Source organism: Dermacentor albipictus, chromosome 3, assembly GCF_038994185.2.
Source record: "Dermacentor albipictus isolate Rhodes 1998 colony chromosome 3, USDA_Dalb.pri_finalv2, whole genome shotgun sequence".
Classification (NCBI taxonomy): Eukaryota; Metazoa; Arthropoda; class Arachnida; order Ixodida; family Ixodidae; genus Dermacentor; species Dermacentor albipictus.
The window spans coordinates 47,744,443-47,758,201 of NC_091823.1; the positions used below are offsets into that span (position 1 = coordinate 47,744,443).

The window sequence follows — 13,759 nt, forward strand, 5'->3', positions numbered from 1 at the left end:
CACGTCGTCGTGCATTGCCGCCTAGTACTTCTCATTTTGGAGAGCATGCATATTTGTGCTTTGGTTTCCTTTATGTCTTTCATAAAACCAAAGCAACAAAAGGAAGTCAAGAGATAAACAGTTCACGCCATTCTTTCTTTTCTCGATTTCTGTCTGAATGTCGCCATCTAGCGCGTTCCTTTTCCGATTTCTGGAACACGCCCGTTTGTTCCTAAAGCTAGCGGCACCGACAGCGGATGCCGAGGCAGAAAACACAACATTCGACGCGTAAGGACACGCAGCGAGTGCAGCCGGGGATGCGGACGAAAATTAAAGGAAAGAAAGAACCGAGAAGCAACTCACGTGCAAGAAACTACGACCAACCAAGGCTAGTGGCGCACCGGAACACACCTCCGTCCTACGGATCCTTTCGCTCCCCTCTCTCCGTTCCGTTTCCGCCACCCAAGCCCCCTACCTGCTTTTTCCTGCCTTTCTCCTCCTATACCCCGCCTGTTCACCTTTGCCTCGAGTTTTTCTTCAACTCTATTTCCTCCGACGAGACTTCCTTTTGTCTCCGCAAGTTCGATCAAGTTCCATCCTTCTGCGCCAGGACGGGAGTTCCTCGAGGCTAGGCAAGACTGAAAACGAAAGAAAGAGTAACCCATGCACTACAGGAAACTCTGGAGTGCGGAGGCGTGAAGAGAACTTGGTGCGTAGGATGCCTCAGTTATTTACTCTTCTTTCTACCGCCACACCTACCGCCCCCCAACCCGGCCCCCTGACCCCTATTTCTTTACTTATTTTTTTTTTCACCGCAACTTCGACATAGTGGTTTTATATTTATTTTGCCCTTGTTCCACTCGGAGCGGGCGAGAGCGCTAGACGAGCGGGTGTGTTGTAAAATTGCGCGCGCAGCTTTCTCCGTTGTTCGCGGGTTCCCGCCGGCAGAACCACATTTCGCTCGCACATTGGCTCGAGCGAGCGCGAGCGTGGTTTTCACTCTTCCAAGTCCGCACTCGCCTGACTTTTCTTTGGCGGGCGGTCGAGTTTCCCTTTTCGTTCGATCCTTTCTCGCTCTGATCGTGGCTCTCTCTGACTTTCCCCTCCTCTTGCTTCAGTTTCTCGGTAGCTGCCCGTCTCTTACTCTATACCTCAGTTTGCCTGTTCGCCATTTCACTGCAAGGACCGTCCGCGTAAGACGAACCCTGGAGAACATGTCCTAACGTTCCTTTTCTTCCACTGGCGCAACTAGTTTCGGCATCTGCTTCTAGTTTTCTTTCTTTCTTTCTTTCTTTCTTTCTTTCTTTCTTTCTTTCTTTCTTTCTTTCTTTCTTTCTTTCTTTCTTTCTTTCTTTCTTTCTTACGTCTTCTCCTTATTGCGTTTCCTTATTCGTTTCCAAGTCCTACCTCTTTTCCTTCCAAATATTCTCCTACGACTTCTCTTTTGTTCTCCACGCATGCTTTGCTTGCTTGGTCGATTCTCATTTTCGTCCTCTTCCCCTCCTGCTGTCGTATCCCTACATTCGTCCTGTCCTTCACGCAGCATTCGGTCGCGTGTCGGTACGAAAGCCGTGGAAGGTGCTCTGAGGGGGGAGGAGGATGGGAAGAGGTGGAGGACAGTCAGGAAGTATATGCGCGTGGTATTGCGTCGCCAGCCTCGCTTTAGTTCCCCGAGAAGACAGTTGCGCGATCTGCCTCAGGCGAGAAGACAAAGGAACTCGGTCGTCTCAGCCGTCGTCGCGCGAGGAAATGGCGTCTGACGTGCCGCCTTTGTTTCGAAGCCGCTGTCGACGTCTCGCCTTCTCTGCGCCGTCGCTTACTCGGGCCACAGCCGCCTGTATATACCCCCAGGGGAAAACGTAGCCGCTTTCTTCCGACTCCTTTCTTTCTTTGATGCGTGTCGATGCGAAGGGAAAGGGTTTGCGGTGGTGACGGCGCTGAAGGGTGGGTGTGTAAGAGGGAAGGACGTGGATGCCTTCTTAGGACGCTGGTTCTTCGTGGAGACCCAGAAAGAAGCAACGTGACATGCCCACCGAGGATCTTTCATTCGGCTGCCGCTGATTCTATTTCTTTCTTCCTTTGTGCGTGCGAGTGTGTGTGTGTGTGCAGAAATTTGCTCGGTCCTCGCTTTCTGAATGCGTGCTAATGAAAGCCGCGCTGCTTTAGTCCGTCGGCTAGTTGTGTGGACTGAGCAGAGCGGAAAGTGATTTGCGGTCTCTAATTGCCTGAGGGTTTCCCTCTTTGCTGGGAACGCGTGCCATTTCCGTTCCTTTATCGCCATCAGCAGCGGAAATGTTTTCATCGTTCGGTTTAGAAGCAGAAGCGGAAATGTTTTCATCGACGCAGGCGCTAGTACCGCGCCTGCGTCGGCGCCGTACTAGCGCACATATACTCCACATACGGCGCATTAGTGAAGCTGCGAAAATTGTTATTCGGGCAGTAGTTCAATTTAAACTGAGAGCACATTGTTGTTGCAGGAATAGTAGTACAATACTGATGATTGCATAGTTCGCTTTGCTTGTCAAAGTTGAAGGACAAGCAAGGAAAAGCCATGGAATGTTCAACGAGTGAGTGGTAAACTCGTGTAACGGACATCAGGCAGTGCTTCCTTGGCTGAAATAACGTCGCTACAGCATAAAAAGATTGTGTAGCAAATGTTGAGTGAGGAAGCGATTAAACTCTTAAAAAACTAAATGAACAAATGGATAAAGCAAAGAAAAGTTTATAGGAAAATATATTTGCGCATAGCGTCGCGGCAACTCTTGAGAGAAGCCACTGATGAGTGGCAAGCACTCTTCCGTTCATTTGCGCGAATCTCAAATGCGGCAATCAAGAGGACGTTAAAATTAACTTACTAAAGGTGGCATGTACCTCGCCTTTAGTGTTCTGGGAAAGAGAAGTGAAGAGAGATGGAGCCAAATGATAATCACGTGTGATCCAGGCTTTAGATGCAACAGCAGCATTGACTGGTAATTTTTTTCTTGTGACTTGTTCATACAATCACAAATGTAAGTACCACCTCTAAAGTGAATTACTGGCGTAGTTTAGCCCCTCTTTAAGGTGGCATTTACAAAGGCTTACTCGTTTCGCATCGGAATGGGGGATACGCCCATGTGCGACTCCTAAGAACTACAGCAACGATTGAACACTCGTTATGTCTGTATACTCGGTAGGGCGTCGAGCGTGAAGCTTGATGGACAGCATCGAACAGCCTGGATAGAGCATTAACGGAAATGAGGATCCATGGAACATGGCGGTACGCATCGATGGCACAGAAAGCCACGAAAGTGTTATAACAGTATCTCAAGTCGACAGGTCTTGGCGACCGTTTGGAGACTCGTTGCGAACTTTCAAATGTGCACGAAAGTGTGCTTTCTCTCTCTTGTCTCTCTCTTTTCATCCTTATATCCCCTTCTCCCAGTGCAGGGTAACAAATCGGACGTCCATCTGCTTTACCTCCCTGCCTCTGCCCTTTTCTATTTCTGTCTCTAGGGTCACTGACCAAATGTACGATAGGTGCGATGCCGTTTTGTGCGTTTTAACAAATTTGTAACAGTCGCCTTTGTGCTTCTCTGATTACGATTCACGGCCTGCGCAACACGAAACAATATCATCCTATCCTTAAAACGGTCAATTGCAATGCGGAAAAGAAAAGAAAAGGAAGCAAACAGATAATAATACATTCATGCATACATTATTCATGGCGAGCTGTTGCCCCTGCCACCTTCATTCAAGACTCCAGCCTGCTGCCACATAACACGTCGGCTGATACAGAATGTGGTATAGAATCCTTTACTTCATCTCCACGTGCCGTCTCTTCTCCCTCTTGGAGACTCCAGAGTTATGCGAAATTGAAAGTGAGAGCCGGGCACTTCTTACGACACGGGCAAGAGAGAGCAAATAGAGCATCGCGAAGAAAGAAAAAGCAACACTCAGCCGTTCGCTTCGCAATGCGGCGCCGACCGAATGACCGGCGCGCGTGAGATTGCTTCGCCGTCCCAGGAAGCGGCGGGCACGGCTGGACATCGAGCGGTAGTGGCGCCAGCTTTTATGAGAGTAACGCCGCACACAGAGTCACAACCCTGCATTCACGAGCCGCCGAAAGCCCTTGCTCCAATACCGTTCCAGTCGGCCGGTCCAGGCGCGCCTGGCGTCCGGTTCAACAATGAAGAAGAGGCGCGAAAAACCACCGCCGAGTTGCACGGAAGACAAGCCGCAGACTTTAAGCGCGGCGGCGCCAACCAGGCTACGATGGCGGCCGAAGGGGCTGGATGACAGAAGAACACCCCTTGGGTCTTGCGGCGCACGGCGACGCTGTACGAGCGGCTGCTGCTGCGCGTGCACCAGCCAGCTCTGCAGCTGTACTCACAGACCTCACGGAGGAGGTTAAGAAGGGAAATGGGGGCTGTCTCTGCTGTTTCTCAGGGCACAGCGGGAGCTCGTAAATCCTCGGGTCGTAAACTCGGATCCCCGACGTCGGCCCAACGACACGGGAACGTCCACAGATGGGGCTCTTTGCCTTATCTTGGGTCGCGGCATCGCGAACCCCCGTTGTCCGCGCAGCTTTGAATGAAAGCTTACAGCGCGGGCGCCTTAACGTCGTGCAAGGAGCGAAACCTCATTTACGCGACTGCGGTGGCCACCGTTTTTATTCTTTTCTCTAGACTTGTAGCGTTCATCCGTTGAGGTGGCGGCTGTGGAGTCACGTGAGAACGTTTAACTCTATCCAACTGTTTCGATGTCTTCGAGAAATCTGGAGACTTAGCGCCAGCAAGAACAGTGGCATAAGAAATTAGACACGTGGCTAAGCGCGCGTCCGTGACCACTCCCAGTTATACGATGCCAGATTGCCTACAGAGACGTCTCTACGTAGTTGTGAACATAGTATTTGCGAAAGGACTACCCAGAATTGGGGAAGAATCGCGTGCATGCTTGCATTATGGCATTTGTTTGTTGGAGTTTGCGCCATCAGCTAGGAGAAGTTGCATCTATTGACAAGTTTAAGTGTTACGGCTCGCAACCTTTTCTGAGGTACTTTTCCATGCAGATCTTTATCCTTGTATACAGAACTATATTATTACAGCAAGTGCATACTGGACTGGTTCCCTTTCCCTTAGTAGCGATTCGCTGTAACGTATCAAGTAGAGTTTCCTGCCTGCCTACCAGCCATTGCACTGAGAGTGCCACCGTAGTCAGTAACAGGTGACGTGAGGAGTGTAGGCGTCCTACTTCGATGTTGCACAAGATGTACTTTATGTGCATGTCGATGTAGCTTGACGTTTGCTGTCCGTCCCGTGTGTGGTACGCACTCAGATACTCAGCACGAACGCTAGTGCAAGTGTGCGCACTCCTCTCATGCCAGAAGGCAGAACGTTGCCTTGAATCAGCCGCAGAGCTTACTCAGTTTACTCGGCTTCGTCGTTCTTGTAGCCAACGCGCGACGTGTCTCTAGATAAATTCGAACCTTTAAAGCGCGCGCCACGCATGCGCCGTCGATACTGTAACAGCGCGACGATGGCGGCACCAATGGCGCGAACACGCCTCGAAAGTCTATATATTTGCTAGTGCAACAAAAACTCATTCCCTCGGTTCCGAATATTCTTCTTTCCCTTTGTCTTGCTTAAATTTAACACGCGTTCGCGTCACACCCGCGACAAAAAAAAGGTCCCACTAGTAGGGTAACAAAGTGAGCGGCAAAGAGGAAAGAGAAAATGAGAAAGTAGGAATGTTAACTAAGAAAGAGTCTGGTTGGCTACCCTACGCTGGAGGAGGGAGAAGAAGCAAATTGAAAGATAAGAGAGAGAGAGAGGAAAGACGATATGAATTCAAGCACGTGGGCAGATGGCACCCCGCAGTCAAAGGAGTTCCCGCAGGCCAGTCCCTCTCAAGAAACGTAAAAGTACCTTGACTGCCTTGTGAGGTTGCTTGAGTAGCGCCGAGCCGAAAGACGGCGTAGGGTCACAAAATTTATTTATGACCTCAAGGAAGACAGGCGCATATAGAAGAAAAGCCAGCGTCAGATAACCAAACTGCGGGACTAACGGTGGAAGAGCGTTTGCGCATCGCTGGACCCTCGAAAGCGGTTATCTGTTTTGTGGAGAAGTCTGCGCGATCTTAGCGTACTTCCACAACAACGTCGTCCCTTCATAGCGCTAGATCTGCATCAGAACTGTCGAGAGATTGATGTGAGCTGGTGATTTTTCTGCGAAAGTCGCCGGGGAGGTGGTTCTTCGTAGTGACCTGCCGCTACACGACGTTCCTTCTGCAAGAGATGAAAGTATGGACGTGCCATTCTCCTTGGAAAAACTACAAGCCACCTTGGCTGCATGAAGGCGCTCATCATCGCGAGGTCCCGACGGGATATCTTACGCCATCTTACGTCGCGTGGGTTTGAAAGCACAATGCTGTGTTGTGGACGTCGCCAGCCTATGTTTGCACGATGGAATGCAATGCAAGTGCAATGCAGGTACAACAACCTGGTGCCTTTACTGAAGCCTAGGAAATCTTCCTTGGACAACAAGTGTCTACTGCACAAAATCAGTTGTGCATTGAAATAAATGCCGTAGGCACACATTGGCTCTCAGATAAATGCCATCACTAATTAAGCGCTCTTAATATGACATCTCCAGTCATGTTTACAAAGGTACCATGATATCAAGGTGGCATATTTCTTAAGCCAAGCGCAAAGCTGAATCCGTGCCACATCCGATGTCCAATTACAAACGTCTACTGAACAATATCAGTTGTCCGTTGAGTTACATGCCGTATGCACACATTGGCTCCCAGATAATGTCATCAGTAAGCGCTTCTAACATGACATCTCCAGTCACTATCGAGGAAGGTACCGTGATGTCGAGGTTTCAGGTTTCTTAAGCCAAGCGCCAAACGTAATACGTGCCACATCCGATGTCCAGTGGCATACGTCGTCGACCTAGGTGGACAGCTGAACGGAGCTTGATAGGTTGTCGACGAATTCAGTTAGGTTTAGGTTAAAAAGCGTTGGGCTCAGTATTCCGCTCTGAGGGATTCCGTGACTTCTGTAATGCGTGCATAGCAGGGATATAAGTAATAATTAAAGGAAGACTACCACAAGGGGATTCGCTAGCTTATGTATACATATGCCGTCTGACGGGAACATACTGCTGCGTTCTAGACCTGTCCTTACAAGAGATGGGTACAATGGAGAAGATGCAGAATGGCGTTTATTACTTTCACTGTTGCTCTCCACCGGCTGACAAGGAAAGGGCAGTTGTTATCGCAAATATGTTAGCGGCAATTTTTCTGCAGTTGTTTCTTGTAATGCCCTGAGCCGGTCCAACCATTCTCGTTTTTTAAACATAAAATAGTTATTTGCCGCAAAGAAAGTTTTTATCGCGCATGGTGCGTCGTCTCCATGGCGCAGCCCCCATTTCTAATATTTCTGCCTAATTTTCCTGATCTTCGTGTTCTCGCCTGTACCACCCTCGCCCTTTTTCATTGCGGCTTCGTCGGGCTTGCCAATGTCACACTCATCAGCCTCCCGACGCTTGTACGCCGAAAGTAGCGCGCTCTCTGGTGCTGCCGCCACCAAAGGAGCAAATATACACAGCTATATAGCTCCGTGTGGTTGTTGCAAGAACAGGGGATGCGGCGGTTTTTAATTAAAGGAAGCGGGCCAAGCTGTGCGGCAACAAAGGCAAACCACCACTTGCGAAGGAAACGCACACGCGTCGCGCAACTGCGGACCCCGACGGCGACCACGGCACCAGATAAGGGGCCCGGCGGCGGCTGCTGCCTAAGGCTTTCGCGATGCTCTCCCATGCCCGGGAGAGCCGGGAGAACATCGCTTCCCGCGCGCTATTCGGGCGTGCCTCTGGATACGGGGAAAAGCGCGAGGCGTGGCGGGCAGGCCCCGGGACTCGGATGTGCCGTGTTTCGCCGCGAGCGCGTTATTAATTCCGGCCGGCTCCCGCTCTCTCGAGCAGGGCGCGTAGAACAAGGGCTCCGGGCGCCGGACAGCGCGAGCTCATAAATAAGAGCCGCGTTTGCCCCGTTTCTTTCCTCTCCCTTTTTACCCCATCTCTTCACCCTTTTCTGCTTAGTTTTCCCGGGTTTTTTTTTTTTCAACCTCCTTCTCGGCTTCCGCGCGTGGCCTCGTTCGAGTGAACAATAATAATAATGAAAGGATGTAGAGCGACCAAAGTCGAGAACAAACGCTGGAAACTCGTCCCGCTCGCAGCTCTCAGGTCTCTTCGTGGGCGCAGGAAACATGCAAGGAAAGAAAGAAAAAGAACACCGCGCTCAAGAGAATTACGGCGAGCGGACAGGCGAGGAAAAGATGATCGCTGTACTACAATCAGCCGTTCCGCTGGAAGCAATCTTGCGGGCTCTCGGCCAAACGCTGGTTACGCGGTTCGCGTGGCACGGTGTAAGGATGTGGCAACTATCGAACGCCGAAGATCAAAGAAACGGTCCCTTGATGCTAGATAATGTGGTAGGTGTGCGTGTAATGACGACGTGCTTTCGTTTGCTTATCTTCTTTTTTTTCTGAAGGCTTCTTATGCTGTCATTGCTATTATGCATTGCCTATGCTATTATGATGGCTTCTTATGTTAATCATGTGATAACATAGGAACACGTGTGGGTGGCTTCGGAAAGTCTAGAAGCAATTTGTCACGCTGGGAAGTTCTGAATACGTGTACTGAAATTGCAAGCAATCTTTTCTTCTTATTTTTTTCAAGTTTTTCATGGTCTCCATCGTCTGCTAGAGTTTCTTAGGGGCCATTTTTTTTCTTATCTTTTTACTGCCGGTCTTGGCTCTCTTGAGAGCATTAGTCTGGGAAGCTCCGCAACATTTCAGTACGTATTTAAGCTTCAAATAGCTATGAATTTGACAAAATAGTTGCACCAAGTCTCGTCTAACGTAATAAGCATGGAGAACTAGCGCAGTTCTGGACAATACCGCGTGATCACTTGTCCTCTTTTTCTCTGTCCCAAACTGTTTCCAGTAATCCGCTGTCGATAACGGGCATCACTGCGGTCATTTTGTTCTTTTCTTTTATCTGGAAATAACCTTTTCGCGTGTAGCAATATATATACAATCGAAATGTTTTGCTATACAGTACCCGCCGTGGTTGCTCAGTGGCTATGGTGTTGGGCTGCTGAGCACGAGGTCGCGGGATCGAATCCCGGCCACGGCGGCCGCATTTCGATGGGGGCGAACTGCGAAAACACCCGTGTGCTTAGATTTAGGTGCACGTTAAAGAACCCCAGGTGGTCAAAATTTCCGGAGTCCTCCACTACGGCGTGCCTCATAATCAGAAAGTGGTTTTGGCACGTAAAACCCCAAATATTATTATTATTATTATTGCTATACAGTATGACATGCGATAGCAAGTGACACCCATGAATATTCAGTTGTTTACGTTCCTCTGTTTTACCAGCGATATCATGTAATACCTAAATACGCATATATAGGACAAACTAGACATGTCTCATGGCTCTTGCTTGTCATATGTGCCTCCAAGATGCGCGCTCACCTGGCGTTTTACCAATGATAGGAGTGTCTAGCTAGCTTTTGCACTGGTTTGCTTCTCCTTGTCTAAAGTCTGGTTTGTTTGGCAGGTGTGACCACGCAAACAACAAGGAGGATGGACAAAAATAATGCCAACCCTACAACTACCGGGAAATGGGGGTAAGCGAAGCTTGTCCTGCGTGCACGTCACCTTAGTCACGGTTAAGTAACCCACAGGTAACAGTGCCGGATTGCTTCGCCTTCCCACTTCTTAAACTCGAGACCTTCTCGTTGCTGTCGGATTGCCTGGGCTCGGGCGGCTCTAACAGCTGGATCGGCGCTCCGACGGCGAGCCCTATCACGGGCGAGTTCTCGCCGCCGCTGTGGTAATATAGGCAGGTGGTGGTTACTTCTAAATACGCCTCGAAAGTACATGGGATACGTAACAAGCATGTTGAAATGCCAAAGTTCAGCTAGGCGTTGTGCTAAACATTGTTAACGCAATAATTATCGCCCGCAGCACTTTTAAATTCTTCCGCTGATAGTTATGAAAACTGTCGTCATAGCTAGCTTTCAGAGGCGCATATATTTAAGTATTGCTCTAATCACACGTACAGTCAGCCGCCAAACTTATGGACCATGGTATCGGAGAAAAAGCTGAATATCTCCGCAGCGTTAACGCGGCCTGGTATTCACATTCCCAGCCTATACTGGTACATGCGAACAACATTGAGGCATACGTTTTTTCTGGCTACTCTTACAGGCTGCTCTCTGCGGTGATTCGCCTTCATGTGGGGGCCAGGCTTCAGTGGGCGTCAACCATGACGGCGTCTTATCTCTGAGAACAAGGCCTCAGTGTGTCTACCGAAAAGCGGGCATGGGTTGGCTTTACGCGCAACCAAATGTCATTCCACCCCGTTTGAATCTACGGTCAAGCTGTGTCCTATGTTAAGACGCATCGCTGTCTCGGTGGCATCTTTGTTCGCAGCCTCTCCTGGAGCCCTCACTGCGTCTCTCAGAAGAAGAGCTTAAATGCCATTGCTCATGTTTTCAAATTTCTCTCCAGGAAAGTCTGGTGTACACCAGTCCATCCTATGCCGCAGCTGCGCAAGGTACTGTTCCTGGGACTCCTAAGTTACAGTCTATACCAGTTTTGTCAAATACATAAAAGACCAACATTCGCTTTATGGAGAGCCTATAAGGTCAAGCCTCGCGCACGTGTTTATACCTGCCTCGGTGAACCTTAACACCAGCACCAACTGCCATCGCGAGAGGCCATATGATCCAGGCACACGTAGCTGTCGACTCTTTCAGAGCGCACATTCGCAATCTATCAAGGATCCCTGACCATCACTTAGCTTCCCTACCAGCCGAGAGAGCTCAAGTGAACTTTTCAAGTGTGATTAACACTCATCAAGGCTGCTTAGCATCATCTTATACACCGGCGGCGACGCCTTCATCTCCCCGGTGATGCCTGCGACAGCCTGAAATGAATTTTGCCGTTCCCGGAGTTACAAAGAAGGCTAATCATCACTCACTGGCTCTGAAGCCACTGACGCTTCTAGTACTGCACCAGACATATCATGACCGCATACATATATATGCCGACCATTTGACCTCACTTACTAGTATAACTGCCGCACTCGTTGTTCCAGCTAAGCAGGCTACAGTTAAAATCAAAGTGTCACGTACGACTACATCTACGGTGGCTGAACTTTCGTTCCTTGATGCCACTATGTCATACGTCCATGAAGAGCCGGCACGGAAATGGGTCATATTTTGTGACTCTAAGGCAGCTCTTCACAAAAGGAAGTCTGCGTTACATCCCAGAACATACGAGCAGATGCTATCCGACACCAGGGAAGTACACCATCATTCTCTGGAAACAGTTTCTCGGCTACCGTTCCACCATTTAGCCGATTTGCCAGTGCGAAGACCACAGGGTACATTCTCTGGTATTTTAACAAAACACCATGACTCGATACCATCTGGCTTCAAGCCTCTGAAACGCCCACCATCGGCATCGTAGTGTCTCCGGCAAATTCACGTGTGTCACTCAATACTTGGGATTGCTTAGAAGGCAGCCTTGTCACCGCTAGGCCTGAAGTAGTTGTCTCTTCTTCTCCTCAACGGGCCTTATTTTGACCGCATATACATTTACCCGGACTGTTCCACCAATTCCAACAGCTCTACCGGAGCAGTAGTTGTTCCATCGGGCACCATCTATTTGCAGTTTAAATATTCGCACAATACTACGTCGACAGCAGCAGAGCTTGTGGCTTTTCAAGGTGCACTGAAGTACGTGCTCCAGCAGTCACCAAATCATTGGGCCATTTTCTGCGATTCCAAAGCATCCCTACAAATTCTGTAGTATGCCCAATGTCATGGGTTACGCGAGCAGCTAGTGTATGAAATAAGGCACTGTCATCATCACGCGCTCGAGAAAGGCCGCAACATTGTACTTCGATGGTTGCCAAGCTATTGCGGAATTGTCGGCAACGACAGTGAAGATGAAGCTGCATGTTCGGCTCACTAAAAACATCAGAAACTTTCTACATCACTTTCAAGAACTGATGCTGCGCGGCAACTTCAATCATTTGCTCTCCACATCACACTTCTACGAGTGAATAAACCGGGTTACACCAAGCCACGCTTGCACTCTCTCGACCCTAACTTGCGACTTCGCCTGCCACTATGGCTCTCTCGTCGCGAAACAACTTTACCGTGTCGCATGTCGTTAGGCGTCATATTTACAAATTCCTATTCAGTCCTGATCGGAATGGTTAAGATTGCGGCATGCAATTTGTGCGAGTGCGATGAGACTCTAGAGTACCTTTTGTGTCACTGCCCAACCTTTGACACTCAACGACGTACTTTACAAGCGAAACTCAACATTCCAGATGATAGAGCGCTCTCAGAAGAAAAGATACTTGGACCATGGCCTATGAATACTTGCTTGCACGAGACCAAAAAAGAACACTGAATAGTACGGACGCTTCTGACAGTGAAAATTCCTTTGTGACTGATTTTGAATGACTGACTAATATTTTCCTTTTTTTCTCCTTATCTGTTCTCATTTCCGCCTCCCCAAGTGTAGGGTAGCCAACCGGGCACTCCTTGGTTAAGCGCCCATCCTTTCCCTTTTTGTTTCTCTCTCTCTCCTCTCTCTCTCTCTCTCTCTCTGGAAACAAGACATAACGCAATATTTCAGGTAATTCCTGCTCACTGTGGCCTCGTCGGCAACGACTTTGCTGACAGGGCTACCCGGTCTTCCCACGAAGACACCCAGGCGATTCCAATACCATTGGCGAGTACGGACGCTGCCAGGTTACTTCATCTGCCTGTACGCAAAAAGCCACAAACTTTCTCTAGTTCAAGTGCCTTCTATTGCCGATTGCATAAGCCGAACCCATTGCTACGGCTGCAACTGGCATCTAACCTTTCGCGCGGCAAAACAGCCTTGCTGTGCCGCTTTTGGCTGGGAGTGGCGTTCACGTACGCTTTTTTTTGTTTATTGAAATGAATATTAGGAGAGGTTGGCGCCTTTATGGCGACTCTTACTTATGGCGCATGTTTACTCCTATCGTATGGGAATGGCCGATAGCCCAATGTACGACTCCTGTATATGTGAGAAATCCATGGGGCCCCTATTGTGTATGTCCTGGCTACGATGCACAACGCCTCTCTCTTAGAACAACTTTAAACCGAATGTATTCGACACCGTTCTCCGAGTCAAGGGTACTCGGACTGTCGCTACAGTCGTTACTGGCACAAAAAGCGATTCGTGCACTAGTACATTAACCAGTGCACCGGTTTAAGAGACCGCTTATAGTGTCCCTGTGCGTCCTCCCACGTACACTCAGTGCTCACGCTCTCCATTTTTTGCTCTTTCTGTTCCCCTTTGCCTTACTCTCAGTGTAGGGTAGCAAACGGAACTCCTGTCTGGTTTACCTCCTTGTCTTTTCTATCTTTGCTTTTTCTATCTCATACAGACTGCTCGAAAATTCAACATTTTCTCAGATACCACGGTCCATAAACTTTTGGGGTCGACTGTACTTCGCTAGCTCCTTAAGAACGCAGGCTTCGATCTGCCGCAAGATGTTGTGTAGGCTACGTCGTAACTTAATCGATGAACACAACTATGGCGTTGCTGTGCATCCCGCGGAACAGCATCGCAGTCACTGCGCATACGCGCCGAAGTGTGGGCAGGTGGCGTAACCGCTAGGGAGCGCTACAATCACCGAGACAAATGGCTGCAGCGTAAGCCTATCCGTGGTCAGCTGAAAG

General features: G+C 49.3%; 2 protein-coding genes across 11 annotated transcripts in view; one reads left to right on the forward strand and one right to left on the reverse strand.

The window, feature by feature from the left end:
* Window positions 1-13,759, reverse strand: part of LOC135898147 (glutamate receptor 1-like) — a 231,329-nt gene that overhangs the window by 149,776 nt on the left and 67,794 nt on the right. The window lies entirely within an intron of this gene.
* Window positions 1-13,759, forward strand: part of LOC135898145 (microtubule-associated protein futsch-like) — a 397,845-nt gene that overhangs the window by 106,819 nt on the left and 277,267 nt on the right. For 2 of the 5 annotated variants that reach the window (XM_065426913.1, XM_065426910.1), the window contains exon 2: window positions 9,583-9,652. The exons of 2 other annotated variants lie outside the window; for them this stretch is intronic. In XM_065426913.1, the coding sequence (XP_065282985.1) occupies window positions 9,622-9,652 (31 nt within the window). In that variant the 5' untranslated portion in view covers window positions 9,583-9,621. Of the gene's footprint in view, window positions 1-9,582; window positions 9,653-13,759 lie in introns of those variants that run through there. One more of the 5 variants, XM_065426909.1, reaches the window with a different exon arrangement.